The sequence below is a fragment of the Schistocerca gregaria genome, chromosome 1, assembly GCF_023897955.1.
Source record: "Schistocerca gregaria isolate iqSchGreg1 chromosome 1, iqSchGreg1.2, whole genome shotgun sequence".
Lineage (NCBI taxonomy): Eukaryota > Metazoa > Arthropoda > Insecta > Orthoptera > Acrididae > Schistocerca > Schistocerca gregaria.
Window position 1 is genome coordinate 675235972 of NC_064920.1, and position 20241 is coordinate 675256212.

Genomic DNA, 20241 nt, shown 5'->3' on the forward strand with positions numbered 1-20241 from the left:
TCGTCCATTGCAGGTCTCCTCGTCGTTCTAGGTCTTTCCCAGTCGCGAGTCATAGGCTGGAATGTTCCGTGCTCCCTAAGACGCGGATCAATTGTTTCGAACGTCTTCCTGTCGGGACACATTCGTTCTGGAAATCTGTCTCGATACAAACGTACCGCGCCACGGCTATTGCCCCGTGCTAATCCATACATCAAATGGGCATCTGCGAACTCCGCATTTGTAAACACTGCAGTGACTGCAAAACCACGTTCGTGTGGAACACTAATCTTTTGATGCTACGTACTGATGTGCTTGATGCTAGTACTGTACAGCAATGAGTCGCATGTTAACACAATCACCGACGTCAACATTACCTTCCTTCAATAGGGCCAACTGGCGGTGAATCGAGGAAGTACAGTACATACTGACGAAACTAAAATGAGCTCTAACATGGAAATTAATCGTTTCCGGACACATGTCCACATAACATCTTTTCTTTATTTGTGTGTGAGGAACGTTTCCTGAAAGTTTGGCCGTACCTTTTTGTAACACCCTGTACAGGCGTTGCCGAACGCAACCCCGTGTCCTGCCTGTTTGCATACCTATGTATTTGAATACGCATCCCTATAACAGTTTCTTTGGGGGCTTCATTGTAATACTGCTAGTGGTATAAGCTGAATGCTTAAATCCTTAAAAGTTCTTCGAAACATTCTGCTAAACTCTACTTGAGTTTCTTTGTCGGCGTTGCAATTATGTCGTCAGATTTAACATTACCACGTACTACAACGTAGTAGCAACACCAGCTCTCCTGAGCCTGCCACTGGCACGGTGTTAGGAACAGTGAAATATAAACTGGCTTCACGATCTACGAGCCCAGAATTAATGCCAGCTGTGTTTTGTCCGTAGTGCAAACAATTATCGATAATTTCGCAGGAATGCAAACGCTGCGGTTCTCCCTTTTGGGCGTTGCTAACCAGAGTGTTATGGAGGGTCATATGCGAAGGCCACGGGAGAGACTTCCAGACGTAGCAGGCGCGGCGAACCAGATTCCCCTGGTTGCGTCACCGGTGCTCGTTCCGCCAGCCAGGGATGTCCTTAGCGCCTCCAGCGGGCATGGAGGGGCAGCGGACCACTATAAAGGGACCGGGTGGCCACCACTTGGTCAGTCGTCCAGAAGCCTCTCTAACAACACAGGCATGGCTCTCCAGGTAAGGTGGCCAGCGGCAAGGCTTGGAAGCCTGAAGACTGCTGCAACAAAATTTCCATTACGTATGTAGAGTATACCTAAAGTAATTCTCGAAGTGGAGGCAAAAGTAGTAATTTACCTCTACGCTAATTAAGAGAGACATTCAATCGTAGTAAACAGCCCACTCCATCTATAGAAAATGCTCAATAGTACGTTTCACCTTTTAATACTTTTAATTATTGTGAATGTAGTAATTATGGAAAGGCCCTATGAGACTCTGCGTTCCATAGTGGACGTTTCATACTACCAAACTTATTGCTTATGACTCCTTATCTAGCTTCATTCCCTCTATTATTTTTCGGTTTAATCACGTCTACGCCGTTGTTACCTTTTTCAATTTCTCAGGCCACACTTCTTTCATACATATGACACTTCATTATATTACCAAGTCTCTTCCCAAAAACGTTCTTTCTATGTATTACACTTCTGGGGCTGCATCAGTGAGTATGATTACTAAAGACAGGATCGCGCTTGCTTTTCGCGCTATGAATTTTCATCGCAGTTATTTCCTTCACTGCCATCCACATACTTTAGAGTCAGCCCCATCAGGTATTATTTCTCTCGCTTGCTTCCTTTTAGCCACGTGGTCTGCGTACAATTTTTACGCTTTCTTCTTGTGTGTTGCGACGTCATCGCAATGAGGAGAAACGGTGATCCAGAAAATGTTGATTTTGGTTCTCTTTAACGTATCTTTTCAAGCAACCGCTGAGGAAAAAGAAAACTGAAGTGAACAGTTCACATTCTTGAGTTTTCGCTGCTATTCTGAGTTAGCTGTTCCTCTTGTCCATGAGCTTTCGCTCTTGTTCTGCATATTGCAACTATTTCGAAGTTCCGCTACGGTCGCAGGTTGGAATCCTGCCTCGGGCATGGATGTTCGTGATGTCCTTAGGTTAGTTAGGTTTAAGTAGTTCTCAGTTCTAGGGGACGGATGACCACAGCTGTTAAGTCCCATAGTGCTCAGAGCCATTTGAACCATTTGAAGATCTGCTGGATGGAGGAATAGCGGCTGTAGTTTGCAAAACTTAGCGTTAAAATCTCGGAGAGCAGTATGCCCCTCTACGCATTCTTAGAATTACGGCCCTTGCAGAGAGTCATGCAGTGGTGGGTCGTCAATTCGGGACAATGCAGGACCCGTGAGAGCTGTCCGCATAGTCTTTCTTTAATATTAGCAAGAATCTTTTCAAATTCACAGACGATGTAAATGGATTTTATGATTTTATATCCTCCATTACTAAACAACTTCTGATGGAAAACTTTTCTAAAATGTCCCGAGAACACCAACCGCCGCTGCATTTAACTTGACTAACTTGGGTTTCGAAAAAGACGGTCGTGTGAAACCCAGCTCGTGCTATTCGTCCTCGAGACTCAGAGGGCCATAGACACGGGTTCATAGGTAGATGCCGTGTTTCTTGACTTCCGCAAGGCGTTCGATACAGTTCCCCACAGTCGTTTAATGAACAAAGTAAGAGCATATGGACTATCAGACCAATTGTGTGATTGGATTGAGGAGTTCCTAGATGACAGAACTAAGCATGTCATTCTCAATGGAGATAAGTCTTCAGAAGTAAGAGTGATTTCAGGTGTGCCGCAGGGGAGTGTCATAGGACCGTTGCTATTCACAATATACATAAGTGACCTGGTGGATGACATCGGAAGTTGACTGAGGCTTTTTGCAGATGATTCTGTGGTGTATCGAGAGGTTGTAACAATGGAAAATTCTACTGAAATGCAGGAGGATCTGCAGCGAATTGACGCATGGTGCAGGGAATGGCAACTGAATCTCAATGTAGACCAGTGTAATGTGCTGCGAATACATAGAAAGATAGATCCCTTATCATTTAGCTACAAAATAGGTCAGCAACTGGAAGCAGTTAATTCCATAAATTATCTGGGAGTACGCATTAGGAGTGATTTAAAATGGAATGATCATATAAAGTTGATCGTCGGTAAAGCAGATGCCAGACTGAGATTCACTGGAAGAATCCTAAGGAAATGCAATCCGAAAACAATGGAAGTAGGTTACAGTACGCTTGTTCGCCCACTGCTTGAATACTGCTCAGCAGTGTGGGATCCGTACCAGATGGGGTTGATAGAAGAGATAGAGAAAATCTACCGGAGAGCAACGCGCCTCGTTACAGGATCATTTAGTAATCGCGAAAGCGTTACGGAGATGATAGATAAACTCCAGTGGAAGACTCTGCAGGAGAGACGCTCAGTAGCTCGATACGGGCTTTTGTTGAAGTTTCGAGAACATACCTTCACCGAGGAGTCAAGCAGAATATTGCTCCCTCCTACGTATATCTCGCGAAGAGACCATGAGGATAAAATCAGAGAGATTAGAGCCCACACAGAAGCATACCGACAATCCTTCTTTCCACGAACAATACGAGACTGGAATAGAAGGGAGAACCGATAGAGGTACTCAGGGTACCCTCCGCCACATGGATGTAGATGTAGATGTAGACTATACTTTTGTAAAATATGCAGACACAGATAACAGCTGTACGATTTCTCAGCAACCTGGTTACTTTTATTTTTCGATCTTCGTGGCTGGAGGTAATATTGAAGGTAAAACAAAGCGACTTCTCTAAAAACTTTCTGAAGGAAGGATTCTGAAAAAAAGCTTGTTCTAGGGTCAATTGATAAAGGTGAGTTCGAAAATTACCTTCAATTTGATCTATCATGTCAGGATATTTGACAAAATAGGATCTCATATTATAAAATTTGGGTAATTGAAGGAGAAATATTAATAAAATTTCAATCAAGGTCTGTATTTTTATAACTGTTGTTTCATTTATAGCCATATTCTAAAACTACTACAACAGCTGTTATAGCAACTTTATGAGAAGTATTCTGACACACTTCATTTTCAAACTTTCCGTTCTTTATCAAGTTTCTTGTGTTGGCCATTCTCCCAGTAGCTGTATATAAATTATAGTAGTTCAAAGGAGAAAAGACGTCTGCATGCTGCACATTAAGTTTTCTTTATTTTAGGGGGTGCATGCAGATGCGTTTCGCCTTAATTGCAAGGCAGCTTCCGTAGATGTCCTGAAATACAAGTCGATTTTTTCTTTTGCACATGCAGTTTATCATTTTCACATATAGGTTATAGAGTTCCTAGAGGTTTTTAAAGTAATATAGTAAAGTATTTAGTTTTTGATTTCTTCACAGAAACATCTTCTTTATTGTCCCTCTTCATCAACCAGCAATAGTCGGCCACCATAATTTTAATTCCATCTTCCTTAGGACCTTCCCTCTAACCCCTTAAAGTCTTGGTGGCAGCGCTTTCGCTGTTCTTCACTATAATGTCCAAGATTTTCCTGGAAGTGGTCAATATGTGAGTATAGGAACTAGTCTTTTGCACTTGTGTTACGAACTAACTTCTTGAAATATTCCAACATTGTCTCGACAGTTTCTTTGTAATTTAGATGTTTTGTAGTCCTCATAAATTTTTCAGTAACAGACTTGAGACATTCCATGCAGCTTCTTCTATAACATTCATTATATTATCAGGTACATGATCAATCATCACTTTGTGAACCAGAGGTTGAACCAAAATTCTAGTATCAAATTTCGAGCAAAGGTAACTAAAGCAGAATCTATCTCATGGAAGAACCTGTACACACTTCTTCATCAAACTCAGTTTGATGTGTGGTGACAGAAGCAATATTTTGGTGGATTACAAGCAGCTCACGCAAGAAGTATTTACTCTGAGGCAAATTAGCCAAACAGTTGCACTCAATTGTGTTTTACTTTCTCAGGTACTCACTAAGACAGAAAGATCGCGGTGTTCTCGCGATCCCAGTACTGTCCCCATAAAATTACTGTAACTAAAAATGAAACAAACTTTGTTTGATTATTACATCTGCATATCATAGGACACTGAGAACAGCTTTGAAATCAGCATAAAAAGTTAAGTACACATATTTCTTTTGAGTAGTCTAATATCGTGCAGACTGGTGTTATCTGCGAATATCGTCGCTGTGATAGGCAGTGTTGCGTGTTGCAGGTGCTGCTGTGCGCATGCGCGCTGCTGGGAGCGGCCAGCGCCGGCTACCTGGGCGCGCCCGCCGTCTCTTACTCGGCGGCCCCGGCGCTGCGGGGATCGGCTCTGGGTCTGGGACTCGCAGGTACGGGCGTCCCAATGTTCTCACCAAATGCCGAGTCTCCACCGTTGTAAACCGAGGCATGCCCTTGAAAGAGCCCATTCATGGTATATACAATACAATAATAACCTAAAAACTACTGGGCCGCAAAATATTCATTACACTAGTTAACAACCAATTGTAGCATTAATGCAGATGTAATGGGAAATGTGCAGTATGAAATCAAGGAACATCGAAAATATTATCTAGTTTTATGCCCAGCTCTACAATCATTTGATATGTTCTAAACTTAAAGACGTGTCCTTACTCGCTGTACATCTACATCTACATCCGTACTCCGCAAGCCACCTGACGGTGTGTGGCGGAGGGTCTTTGGTACAGTATAAGGGTGTTAAATTTCTTTCTGTACTCCGATCTCATGGAAATGATTTGCAGTTCTCTTCATTCAGCATGATATGCTTAACATAATGTGGTATCTATAGGAAAATACCAACAGTGTCTGGTAGGAACAAGATGTAAAGCCAGATGTTCTAGGCGCTACAGTCTGGAACCGGGCGACCGCTACAGTCGCAGGTTCGAATCCTGCCTCAGGCATGGATGTGTGTGATGTCCTTAGGTTAGTTAGGTTTAATTTGTTGTACGTTCTAGGGGACTGATGACCTCAGAAGTTAAGTCCCATAGTGCTCAGAGGATAGTGCTTTGAGGATGTAAATTGACTTCAATAGTATTATCAGGTATTACTTTGGTTAGCAGTGACTTAGTGATTAATTACTGTACGCTAAACAGTGAAAGAACTATGTAGTATGAGAGAACAACAACTGGGGTAAACTTCTAGAGTCTATCAAACTGTTACAATACTCATGCATAATGTTATGAGACAATATGGAATTGAAAAGCTCATAAGATCTTGTCACTGTTTTGACTGTTAATACTGCTATTACAGGGATCTGTTATTAATTACACATCCATGTTACGTCAGGCCTTTCGGTCCGGTGGTGAAGCACATGGTTTGGTGTGTGCTCGAATCTTACTCAGATCTCGGAAAGTTCAGTTAGCCTTTAACACAGTTTTCACAATTCAGTGATGTGAAGAGTTACCAAGAATGACATGTGGTTTGGTTTCCTCATTAAAGCTAAAGTCCCTTTCCTCCAAAAGGATTACTAGGTTGGTTTAGACAAATATGTACCCAAAATGGGTTCCAATTGAAACAGGTTTTTCAGTCACTTGAAGTCCAGGAAAGTATTATTACTTAATCTGTAGCACTTTTTGGTCTCTTAATAGTTTTAGACATGTCATGAAACTAATTATAGTCCTCAAATTCGTTACTTCCCACAGGTGCCCCAGTTGGAGCTGCTGCTAGCACCGCAGCCGCTGCGGCAGCTGCAGCTGCTGCTGCTAGACTGGCTGCCGCCAGGCTGCCAGCTGCTGGTCTGCCTGCCTATGCCGGAGTCGCCCCTGCCTATGCTGGTGTAGTTCCCGGCTACGCTGGAGTCGCCCCTGGCTACGCCGGTCTGGCCGCTGCACGCTACGCCGGTCTGGGCCGCCTGGCCGGTGGGCTGCCCGCCGAGCTGGCTGACCCGTACTACGACCCCAACCCGCAGTACAGCTTCAGCTACAGCGTCAGCGACGCCCTGACCGGCGACGCCAAGCAGCAGCAGGAGAGCCGCAGCGGCGACGTGGTGGAGGGCAGCTACAGCCTGGTCGAGCCCGACGGCAGCGTCCGCACTGTGGACTACACGGCCGCGCCCGGTGTTGGGTTCAACGCCGTGGTCTCCAAGAGCGCCGCCCCTGCCGGATCGCCTGCTGCTGCCGCTGCAGCCACTGCGGCTGCAGCTGCCGCCGCCTCCGGTCGAGCTGCTCTTGCTGGTAGGTCCCAACCTTTTCATTTGAGTACAATCAAAATACGTCTCAGTGGCTGCAGTGCAAGAACAGGGAAATAGTAACATCGAGCTCATCAGAGACAGCATGTACTTTCATTGAGCCTTAGCCTTTTTGTAATAATCTATAATAGTGCAAGAAAACACAAAATCTGCGCCATGTTTCTTAGATATTGGCTGCTGAGAGTTGGAGCAACAGAAATCCATATCTTTCTAAAACCAATTACAACTTTTCAGCAGGCCATTATATGTCGTTATGTGATATCAGCATTATGTCGTCCTTGAGTCGTGTACTTGCTGACATGACTTATTTCTTCCAGCAGGTGCAGTACCAGGCGTGGCGGGCTACCCACTGTCCCCAGCAGCTGCTGCTGGAGTGTATGGCGCGCCCCTCAAGACTGCACATGCTGCTCTCGCCACACCACATGCCAAGGTCCACTACTGATTATCCCACCGGCTAAATCCCTCTGTAAATACGGTTGACACTCATGTACTATGAAACTTTCGCAAAAATGTGAATAAATTTGTTTATACTGTTTAATATTTTCTCTTGTCTCATATCATCTGTTTCTGCCCACTGGAGAACACTCACAAAATAATGCTGTTCTTCCATACTTGTTGCCTTACCCACAAAAGAATTGTAGAAGTTATGAGTCCTGGGACTGAAGAGTAAAGTATAAATGTTTATTTGAAAATCTACGATTTCTTCCTGCGCTCCACTAATGGTGTAGAGAAGACAAACTAAAACTATAAACTCCATCATAACCGGTCTTGGAAGACCCAATGGTACTGACCGACTGCCGTGTCATCCTCAGCCTGCAGGCGTCACTGGATGAAGATGTGGAGAGGCCTTTGGTCAGCACACCGTTCTCCCTGCCGTTACTGGAGCCGCTACTTCTCAGTCCAAAAGCTCCTCAACTTGCCTCAAATGTGCTGAATGCACCGCACTTGCCAACCCGTGCCTGGCACACTGGACAGTCACACATCTAAGTGCTGGCCAGGCCCAATAGTGCTCAACTGGAGTGATGTGATGGACATCGGAGTTAGCACTGCAGCAAGGCCGTTGGCACAGAGGAAAAACAAAAGTGTAATAGTTCCTAAAGCTAATCTTATAAACATGGAACTAATACTTTGTGTTGCAGTAAAACTTACTACCGAAATGCCATAAATACAATTTTCAGCTGTATCTCATCAAAGTTACGTGCGAACACACTATTTTTGCAAAGTGATAACTTTTCTATAATAAAGTGATGTTTTTACAGTATACCTACATCATTTTAACGATAATTTTGCTACTATTCTGTTAGAAACTGGGCTAGGTGACCCAGTGGTCAACAGACCAGCGTCTTATTTCGGAGTGCGCCGTATTCTGAAACTATATTAGGCCATGGCAATTTTATTTTGAATGTTTTATTTAATTCCATGAAGTCCTCAGTTGATCAGTGGATTGGTTTCACAAGTTATGCTACAAACCTCAACACAGGTAATTCTTCTTTCGAGTGAAACTTCGACATAGCCACTCCCCCAGCAATATATTCTTTTAACACCAAATTCACACATTGTTTCAAAAAAGTGCATCAGCTTAATTACCTTCTTCTATACAATTTAACTTTACATCTATTTCTCAAGTAAAGTCTTGCAAATTGCTGGGAGTAACTGTTCGATGAGTAACCCATCTTTTCGAATCTATTGCTTGTGGCACGTTATTTAATACCAGTCTATCAAGTGTACTCACATGTCACTACAACTTAACATCACCAATAACTTAGAAATTGCAGTAAGTACAGAATTGTCAGTCAGTTTTTACAACATTGTTCCACTCTTGTTTCGAGAGACACTTCAAAAAACTGAAATAACCACTTATTTCTATGGATTACAATCATCAATGAAGCATAAAGAATGTAACATGGCTACTGTTTTATCAGCAATTCTCTGTGATACATTAGTAGTTAAACCAATAGTGGAGAGCAGTCTCTCTTTCTTCGAGCAAACGGAGGTGCAGGGATCCACCCTGCTACAGTTATTAGTAAAGCAATACTAAGAGACTGCGTGGTGATCTCTTTGTCTGGTGGTACCAGGTTGTATTCACAGTATTACTCCCCAGCAGAACCCGTTCATAAATGTTATGTATGTGTCGTATAACAAATGAAGTAATGAACCATGCACATATCACATAAATATTCAGATGACACTGGATTCGAAATCTGAGCGCTTAGTGAGTTGTTAATGTAGAATTTATTCCGTATGGGTGCTTTACTGTCCTGACAGTGTTTACGAGATGGGGTCTACACTGTACTTTTTATTGATTTCCTGCAGATTGCACCACGTAACATTCAGCAGAGAGTAAAATGTGATATTCCGTGCCACCTCAGACAAGTATCAAGAATTCGTCCGAAAGACGACTGAGGCTGACGCTTTACCTGTCCGAGGAAGAATCTATGTGACTATTTTTGTCTATGGTCACGGCACCAGGATAAATGTATTTGAAAAGCTCTCACTATCGCCTGCGAAAAACTTCACTTACAAAATCGCGACATACACTGAGAAAGAAAACTAGTCAATACCCATCGCCTTTCTTCCAAGGATCAGCACACACTCCATTGTATAGTGAAAATGTATTCTGACTATTAATCGTTCTTGATTTTTAACCAAGCTCTGCCAGTTCGTTTCTCAGTTACTTCCTTCCACGAATGGGACTTCCACAGTCTGTATATCTGTTAGTCAGCAATTAGAAAGGTAATCTCTTTGAAAACACCATTTATTCATCTGATGAAGGAGTCTACTTTTTTTAGCCAGGTGGTGGTGTTCAAATACCGCGATATTTAGTTGACTGTCACAGGTGTCAGAAATCGCCTGCATAAACTGTACACAGAGAAAGAGCTCCACAAATACCACGTTGGCTCACCATTGGCCCTTATGCGGCGAGTTAATCTGCTTGGTATCGATTGACAGACTTGTTAGATGTTCTGCTGGGGGATCCTGTCCAATTGACGTGTTTGATAGTCAAAATCCGAAGCTGATTGGAGGGTCTTGCCCATGAAGGGCAACAAAACGGGGCGTAGCATATCGTCGTCGTTGCGCTGTGCTGTAAGGGTGCCGCAGATGACCACCAAAGGGGTCCTGCTGTGATATGAAACGGCTCTCCAGACCGTCACTGCTGCTTGTCGGGTCGCATGGCGGGCGACAGCCAGGTTGGAATCTCACCGCTGTCCAGGCGTCTCCAGATACGTCTTCGGTGGTCATCCGCACTCTCTTTGCCAGAGAGGCGCTCTGTATCGAGGTGTAGCTTGCTCGCCAGGTTTCGAGAGGGTGCGTTTCTGAATGAGGTATCGAATATATTGCTCCCCCCTACTTATACCTCCCGAGGAGATCACGAATTTAAAGTTAGAGAGATTCTAGCGCGCACGGAGGCTTTCAGACAGTCGTTCTTCCCACGAACCATACGCGACTGGAACAGAAAAGGGAGGTAATGACAGTGGCACGTAAAGTGCCCTCCACCACACACCGTTGGGTGCCTTGCGGAGTATAAATGTAGATGTAGATGTTAGAAGTGGGACTAATCACTGAAGGCATTTCTATTCCAGTCAATGAGAGTGTGCCCGATATCATGGCAAAGAGGTCGATGGTTGCTGGCATAAGGAGCATTGTGAGCTCAGCTCCCTTTCTGTAAGCTGCCTATTAATGGCCCTTGTGGTCACTGAATCATGAGTTGCACGTGGGATCGAGGGTAGTGAAGAATCCGAAGTTCTGAGCGCCTCTTTGACTATTAGACGGTCGTCAAGTTTCCTCGTCCTTTCTAAACCGACTGTTTCCTTCTTGATGTTGTGTTCGGCCATGGTTCACCCATTTCTGCCATCATCGTCGAATATTGGCATCGCTCCTTAATAAATGTCGAACGATTCGCTGATTTCTCCAACAGACTTCTTTGAGCCCAACTACAAGTTCTCTCTCAAATGCTGACATCTGCGTATAATGTTGACGCACCTGTCTGTGAAGCATGATACTGTCTGAGTACACGGAATGAAATTTGGGAAGGCTTTATGCCAAGGTATCGCAAGTAGAAGGATAAGGTCGGCGTCACCCCCCTCTAAATTATTGCCAAATTTATTCAAGATGGTGGCGATGACGTCATCCAATATGGCGGCATGTAGAGTTGGCAACAGTGCATGACGTCATGCAGTATGGCCGCTTTTGGCGGGAAAATAGGACAATTGTCCTACCTCCAATAACCTAACCCCCCCTCCCACCAAAAATGGCGGGAACTTTGAATTTTGGTAGGAAAATAGGCCAACTTTGCTACATCCACTAACCTAAGCCTCCAGAAGAATAAAATGGCACAAAGTTTGAATTCCAACAGGATAATGCATGACAAGACCGTAGTTGTCTTTATTATTATTGATTATCATTTATTAGCATTCATTATCATTTATTATTATTTAAATAGACCAATTGGGCTACGTCAACTAACCTAAGCCTCCAGAAAAAATAGGGGCCAAATTCAAATTCCAACAGGATAATGCATCAAAAACCGTACACCTCTTTTATTATTATTATTCAATATTATTGATTATCACTTACAAACATTCATTATCATTTATTATCATTCATTATTATTTAATATTATTCATTAATGTTTATTACTATTATTTATTATTATAGGCCTACCTGCACTAGAACATTGCCCACCATAATGTCTCGAAAACTGTACTTCTATTTATTAATAGCATTTATTATTTATCCAAGACGTCCGATTTTCTCGGCGAGAAAGCCATTTTCCTTATATCCATAAAAAAATCTATCACAAGTTCAAATCCCAACACCATAATCGACCACATGTACGAACTTTCTCCGTCATCCGTCGCTTATCTTTTTTTCACTGGTACCCTATCAGAATCGCGTCAAATAATAAACTGCCCTTATAGTAACGTAACTCGTGTCCTTTGGTTTTGCAGAGGGAAAGGGACTGAAGACTTTATTTCAAGCAGTACGGTCATCACTTGTTCTCCAACGCAGTCCGCACACACGTCTCTGATATCGCAGTGCAGTCGCCACGACGTCCGCGCCCCAACTGAATTAGTTCAAATCGTCGCCAACCCCTGGCCAGCATGCGGAGACACTGCGGGCACCTGTCACGTGCGGCGGCCGCCTGCGCTGGACTGCCAGTACGCTGGGTGGCGATCCCAGCGACCATGTTTTCCCTGGACACGCTGGAACTTGCCGAGTCTGACGTCACAGCGGTCTCTTGTTCACTCACCACGTGTATTCGTCGCCTCCGCACGTTTCCCGCCAAAATTGTTTGTCTCGGAGCTGAATCACACAACGGTCGGCCGTTCCCTGCCACACTTTTGGCGCCAAAGTTGTTTTCCTCGACACGTTCAAACCTGTCGATGCCGACATCTCACCGTCCACCACGCGCCCTTGTGCGAGCGACAACGCAGTGCTACACTTTTGGCGACAAAGTCTGCTCGACAGTGGAATACGCCATGACTATATAACAGCACGTTTGGTCCGCACTAGAACGCTCGCTAATTGACTCTATCTCGCTCGCGTAGTAACTGTACAATCGTTGCGCCGCCGCCCCGCTTACGTCACACACCCTCCATACACACAACGGACATAGTCTTCTGTAAATACCCAAGTACTTAATTCCATTTCGTTTTTAATCATATTAAATAATTCAATTTAGAATTTCATATACGTTTGCAAAGGTGTTCAACTACCTAATTCTACCTTATTCCGCTCACTTCGATGTCATCGTTTTCCTGCATTCCTCTTGTTGCCACATACTTGACTCCATGTACAAATGCCCCCCCGTGAACCAGAAGATAAGCAAGTACGTTCTCATTTTCACCGCACTTCGGTGTATATTAGGTTAGTTTATATCTATGCGCTAATCAGTTTTCGCATTTCTTTCGATTTTAAGTCAAAAAAAAATGGCTCTGAGCACTATGGGACTTAACATCTATGGTCATCAGTCCGCTAGAACTTAGAACTACTTAAACCTAGCTAACCTAAGGACATCACACAACACCCAGCCATCACGAGGGAGAGAAAATCCGTGACCCCGCCGGGAATCGAACCTGGGAACCCGGGCGTGGGAAGCGAGAACGCTACCTCACGACTACGAGATGCGGGCTATTTTAAGTCAGATCCATCCATGTGTCCGCGACATAAGTTATCGTTTTATGTTCTAAAATTGCCTGTAAATGTAACCAAGGCGGATCAAGTCACCTCCACATTCGGAGAGCACTTGATGTGTTTTCTGTATCTCTATGTACACTCGCTTTGTAAGGCGGTATCAGATTAGTTTGAGCATTTACTACTTGTTTCGGTGGTTATTGGATTAACAACTGTAATATTGAAGGTCCTGGCCTCAGTGGGAGCGCTGTGTAATTGAGTAAGTGTTTTTACGTATTTGAGGATATGTTTTGCGAATGGTGATGTTAAGTTGATGGCGCAGTTTAGCTACCACTGTAAAAAAAACAGCTTTCTGCTGCTGAAAGACAGTAAGAAATAAAGAAGTGGTTGACCTTGCCTCCAGACCTGATGGATGAGTTATTCGATAAGAGCAAGTGGTAGTTGAATGGTGCTATGTGTTCGGATATAGGAGTCTCTAAATGGCGGAGCGAGTTTTTTTTTATGTGACAAGTTATGCAATCTCTAGATAGTGATATTCGACCGCTAGTGACAACACTTAAGAGCGGAAAAATAGGTACAAATCGAGCGCTGGCAGAATGTTGCGGCAATGGTAATAATATTTAATTCGAGGTAGAGGTGGTAAATATGGACCAGACTTTGAATATTGGTGTGAGTGTCGTAAGTGCTTGATGCTAAGTATAAAAGTTTGACTCTTTAATTGCGTTTGGTATTTCTGGGTGTGTGTGTAAAATTAATTTTACTGTTGACAGTGCAGAAAGATGTGTTGATTGGTGTTTAGATAGAAGCTACGTTTGTCATTCGAAAAGAGGGGATGAGAATGGTAAATTGATTGATGGGCATAGTTTGTGGGGTGATATATGAGTGTCAAGATAGGGTTGAAGACGTTTGCGTATGTTGATGGTGGGACGTGTGTGAGGTTAGGTGTGGTGGGAGGTGTAAATTAGATCCTATTTTTTCTTAATGTTGCAAAGTAAGAATAATATTGAGAAGGTTTTAGGTGGCTGGCCACACGACAAGGCGAGAGCAAGGATGTGTAGTTATGTTTAGTTAAAGTGCCGTGTAATGTCATGTGAGGAGCAATGCGCAGTGTGTTACAGTGTCATAGGAGGTAAAAACACGTGCTGCTATGATGTGTCTAGCGTATGGAGGCTGCGCTTTGGAATTATGCTACGCTGATATAAAGTTGACTTTCACCCTCGTTCGGTGGTCGCGGCTCGGGATTGTGACAGATCGCGGTCCTGCACGGACGTGTGTGCGTGCTTTGACCGCTGACGAGAGCGTTGACCGTGCCAACACACTCTTGCGGAAGCCGAGGAGATGCTGTCCGAGGTCTGAAATCAGACTGATGGATGACTTCACGATCCTGTGGGCATGGTGCAGAGTGGGTGTACCTGCACACGTCTGCTGAGTTATTTTGCGAGCGGATCTGCAGGCTCTGCTTTGCGTTATTGGGATAGTTTACGAGTACTGAGCGTATCTACACGTCTGTGTGAGGTATTATTTAGTAGCAGTTTGCTATAGTGTGTACTGAAATTATGATTGGGTGCATTTCTGTGGGCTGTGCAACATGGCCCAGGGCACATCTGGGATTGGTGTCTTGTGATAGCGTGATAGATATACTGTATGGTTAAATAACGTGTTCGAAAAAATAAATAGAGTGTTCTCAGTGATTACACGCGCCTGCAGTGCAGATCAGAGTGGTTGGTTTTCCGTCACCATCTCGGTTGCATGTAAGTAGTAAATGTTTTCCCAGCCGCGTTAATCGAGTGTGTCAACGAGCTATGAGCTATTCTGACAACAGACGTGAAGGCAGGTCCAGACCTGAGACGCCGGCGGTATACAGGAGAAGAACAATGCAGCTTTCACATGTGTCGGCTGTCACGAGCGCTCGGAAGCTGAACTTGGCTGGAGACTCTGGAACCCCCTTCCCCGCCGACCCCACGCGCGCGCGGCCTGCTTTGGATCGTAATCTAAGGCGCATAGGCGATATCAATTTCTCTGTTGTTAGGTCCAAATGAGACTGTGTTGAGGTCATGTTTGGGGGAGGCCGAGCAGAGACTTTTGGTCGGTTTGGCAGCTGGGGGAGTTTGGGCGCGTCTGTTGCACTATTTTGCGAGCATGTCTGTGCACTGTGCGGTGCTTTATTTGGAGAGCTTAAGAGTACAGAGCTCGTCTGCTGATATTGTGTACTGCGTTATTTAAGAGCTGTTTGCTATTGTGTGGTGAAATTAGGAGTTGTTTACGTGTTTGTGGCCTGTGTCAGATGCCCACAGTCGGGTCAGTGCGGGTGTTTTGTGGCAAATATACCCCACGACTATATAAAAGGGCTCCAAATTAATAGAGTGCAGCTCTTCCTTACTTCCCCAAGCAGCACAGCGCAGTCTGGTTTTTGCGCAAAAACTGCAGTCTGGTCAGACTGTGAGTGAGTCAACAAATAATTCGACAAATTTATATGTAGAGGAGTTAGAGGTCTGGATTGGAATGAATATCTTGATGGGTGTGGTTGTGCTGCCACGTGTAGTGCACTACTGTCCTATGTCAGCCTTACATATCGAAACCTACGAGATGCAAAAGTTTCAGAAAGATATGTCCCAAATAAATAAAGTACACTCTTTCCAGCTTCGATCAGCCTATGGACTGAAATTATTTCCGCAAATTAGGAGTTGTGTGGCTATTTGGACGTAAATGTTTTGCATTATTTACGATCGGCTCGCATCGCATGTCTGTAGACTGTGGTATGAGTTATTTTTAACTGTTTACAATTAGCAAGCGCATGTCTAGAGTATTATAAATGAGCTATGTAGGAGTGTTTTGCAGGTCTGTATGGTGTGGGACATGTCGGTGTCATACATACACTCCATTCCTAAATAAAGTAAATTGGTTCCCCCATCCATGGGCCTAGTGCAGGGTGAGTCCTTTTACCCGAAACGTGTAAGAAGAGGTTGACTGCTAGTGACTTAGTTTAGTAGTGGTGAGCTTCGTTTGCAACACTTTTCTTAGGTGGTTGGGGGGAGCTTTGTTTACTGGCAGATTACAAACTTTTCACTGGTTCCTAGGGAGAGGTGGCTGCCTGGTCCTCGAAAAGTAGTTGAACACCTTTGCATATGTATATGAAATTCTAAATTGAATTATTTAATACGATTAAAAATTAAATGGAATTAAGTACTTAGTATTTACAGAAGACTATGTATGTCGCGTGTATGGAGGCTGCGTGACGTAAGCGGGGCGGCAGCGCAACGATTGTACAGTTACTACGCGCGCGAGAGATCGACTCAATTAGCGAGCGTTCTAGTGCGGACCAAACGAGCTTTTATATAGTCATGGCGGATTCCACTGTCGAACAAACTTTGCCGCCAAAAGTGTAGCAGGGAACGGCCGATCGTTGTGTGATTCAGCTCCGAGACAAACAATTTTGGCGGGAAACGTGCGGAGGCGACGAGTACACGTGGTGAGTGAACAAGAGACCGCTGTGACGTCAGACTCGGCAAGTTCCAGCGTGTCCAGGGAAAACATGATCGCTGGGATCGCCACCCAGCGTACTGGCAGTCCAGCGCAGGCGGCCGCCGCACGTGACAGGTGCCCGCAGTGTCTCCGCATGCTGGCCAGGGGTTGGCGAGGATTTGAACTAATTCAGTTGGGGCGCGGACGTCGTAGCGACTGCACTGCGATATCAGAGACGTGTGTGCGGACTGTGTTGGAGAACAAGTGATGACCGTACTGCTTGAAATAAAGTCTTCAGTCCCTTTCCCTCTGCAAAACCAAAGGACGCGAGTTACGTTGCTGTAAGTGCAGTTTATTATTTGACGCGATTCTGATAGGGTACCAGCGAAAAAAAGATAAGCGACGGATGACGGAGAAAGTTCGTACATGTGGTCGATTATGGTGTTGGGATTTGAACTTGTGATAGATTTTTTTATGGATATAAGGAAAATGGCTTTCTCGCCGAGAAAATCGGACGTCTTGGATAAATAATAAATGCTATTAAGAAATAGAAGTACAGTTTTCGAGACATTATGGTGGGCAATGTTCTAGTGCAGGTAGGCCTATAATAATAAATAATAATAAATGTTAATGAATAATAATAAATAATAATGAATGATAATAAATGACAATGAATGATTATGAATGTTAGTAAATGATAATGAATAATAAACAAAAGTAAGATTTTGCAGCCATTATCATATTGGAATTTGAAATTGGAGGGAATTTTCTAGTGGAGGCAGGTCAATAATAATAAATAGTAAACAATTATAATAAATAATAATAAATGATAATAAATAATAATAAATGATAATAAGTAATAATAAATGATAATGAACATTAATAAATGATAATCAATAATAATGAGTAATAATAATAAAAGAGATATACGATTTTTTATGCATTATCCCATTGGAATTTGAATTTGGCTCCTATTTTTTCTGGAGGCTTAGGTTAGTGGATGTAGCCCAATTGGTCTATTTAAATAATAATAAATGGTAATGAATGTTAATAAACGACAATCAATAATAATAAAGACAAGTACAGTCTTTGCATGCATTATCCTGTTGGAATTCAAACTTCCCTTTATTTTTTCTCCTGGAGGTATAGGTTAGTGGACGAAGCACAATAGGTCTATTTTCCAGCCAAAATTCAAATTTCCCACCATTTTTTTTGCGGTTGAGCTAGTGGACAAAGCACAATTGTCCTATTTTCCAGTCAAAATTCAAATTTCCCGCCATTTTTGGGGGGAGGGGTGGGGTTAAGTTAGTGGAGGTAGGACAATTGCTCTATTTTCCCACCAAAAGCCGTCATATTTGATGTCGTCATGCGCTGTTGCCAAGTCTACATGCCACCATATTGGATGCTGTCATCGCCGCCATCTTGAATAAGTTTGTCAACAATGGAGAGTGTGGTGACGCCGGCCTTGTCCCTCTACTATGGCTATGTCCCTGTTTACTATTCTTTCCCAGTTTCGCTGCAGCGTCACACATTCATTCTTTGGCCTCCAACGTGTACAGCTTTGCATTTTTCGTTGGTACATGTGCGAATATCAATTTGTGTAGAGTTTGCATAACTTCATGGTGCGTCGTTTTTCTTGTCGTACAATGTATATCATGAGCAGCAGGATGCAGTCACAAGTATGTCGCACCAGATGTCCACGCCCAACTCACGTAATTTCCGTAAACAGCGGACGGCTGACTTGTGTACGCGGTTATGGTTCCTGACAGCGACGCAAATGGGTTCCATTGGATTCACATCAAGCGAATTTAGCGGCTAAGACATCAACGTGAGTACATTACAACGCTCCTCAAGCCAGTTTAGCGCCGTTCTGGCTTTGAGACAAGGACAGTTATCCTGCTGGAACTTGACGTCACCGGCGTTGAAGACTTTATGCACGAAGGGGTGTAGGTGGTTCACAGTTGTCAGTGTGTCTTCGATTACTACCACAGGTCCCATGCAAGTGCAGCAGAATGTCTTACATAGCACAATTTCGTTCACACCAGCCTGCGTCCTTCGCGTGCTGCACACTTTGTACCACCGTTCACCTCGATGACGGCGTTGTAGAGATGAACATTGACCTGGCGTATCAAAAAGAGCCTTTCATCAGCCGCGGCGATATGTTTCTATTGATCCACGGTCCAATCTCGACGATCCCGCTGCCACTGCAATCGTAACTGACGATGTCGTTGAGTCCAACATGCGAACACGGAGGAGTCGTCTGTGAGGAGCCCGTGTTCAACAATGTACGATGAACGATGTGCTCGAACACGTTTGTGCATCAGTATTCTGCTCTTTCGGCAGAGGTGCCACAGATCGCCATCTGTCCTCCTTTACAGAGCAGACAAGCCTCCAAATCCCACGTTCTGTGAAGAGTCGTGGACGTCAACCACTTCTAGCCCAATGGTAGTTTCAGTGTCCTTCTATTATTTCCCATACACGCTCCCTACTCAATGACGAGAACATTCGTCCAGCTACGCCGTTTTCGAGATACTAGTTCACATGCGCTGAGTAATAATAATATGAACTTCGTGAAAGTCGCTTATGTCAGTAGATTTTTCCCATTTGAGGTCAGTGTCGTCTCTAGAACGATTCCCCATCCGTCTTTGATCCACTTACATATATTTCCTTAACGTGACACGCTCCTGCAACGCCACCAGCCGACATCCAACTTCGCGATGGGCGATGGTAACAAAGTTTTGGCTTACCAGTCTACTAATGTGTTATAACATGACGACGTCAAATCGTATCCAGAAGTGCTGGGAGAGAAAAGTACGCGCCCTGGACTGTGTGTGTAGTGACAGTAGGGCGACAGTGCTACGGCAGCCATGGGGCATCGGGACTCCGATGCTGCTGATCATCATATGAAGCTAAGCTCTGTAACGCCAGTCTTACCTTTATATAACTGAGTGATTGGCGTAATGTTATTATGCTGCAACAGATCAAGATTTTGTTACGTTTAATGTTGAGTTTGAATGTAACTGAAATAATTTACAAAATAGCTTTGGATAACAAGGCACACTGTGTGTAATATTGGTTTCAAGAATACATGTACAGTTTTCCCTCGGTTGTTTGAAACTAGATATGGCATAGTAAGGACTATGATCATTGGTTTGAAGAATAATTTATATTGAAAAATATTTACATAACTGAAGATTATAGTCGTTCCCTGGAATTTATAAATATTTTGAGACAACATGAACTTCAGATTTTGCATAGGGAAGAAGGTGAGCTGGAAAACGCAGTCAAGTCAAAATACAGAATCAAGTAGCAACATTGCAAAGTAATGGTTCAAATGGCTCTGAGCACTATGGGACTCAACTGCTGTGGTCATTAGTCCCCTAGAACTTAGAACTACTTAAACCTAACTAACCTAAGGACATCACACACATCC

The 20241-nt window shown here is 43.8% G+C and overlaps 1 protein-coding gene across 3 annotated transcripts in view; it reads left to right on the plus strand.

The window, feature by feature from the left end:
- Positions 1-1126: 1126 nt before the first annotated feature.
- LOC126362967 (cuticle protein 21-like) overlaps positions 1127-20241 on the plus strand; it is a 54611-nt gene continuing 35496 nt past the window's right edge. The window contains exons 1-4 of one of the 3 annotated variants that reach the window (XM_050007926.1): positions 1127-1187; positions 5235-5355; positions 6667-7197; positions 7529-7749. In XM_050007926.1, the coding sequence (XP_049863883.1) occupies positions 1176-1187; positions 5235-5355; positions 6667-7197; positions 7529-7653 (789 nt within the window). In that variant the 5' untranslated portion in view covers positions 1127-1175 and the 3' untranslated portion in view covers positions 7654-7749. Of the gene's footprint in view, positions 1188-5234; positions 5356-6666; positions 7198-7528; positions 7750-20241 lie in introns of those variants that run through there. The other 2 variants (XM_050007929.1, XM_050007928.1) reach the window with 2 other exon arrangements.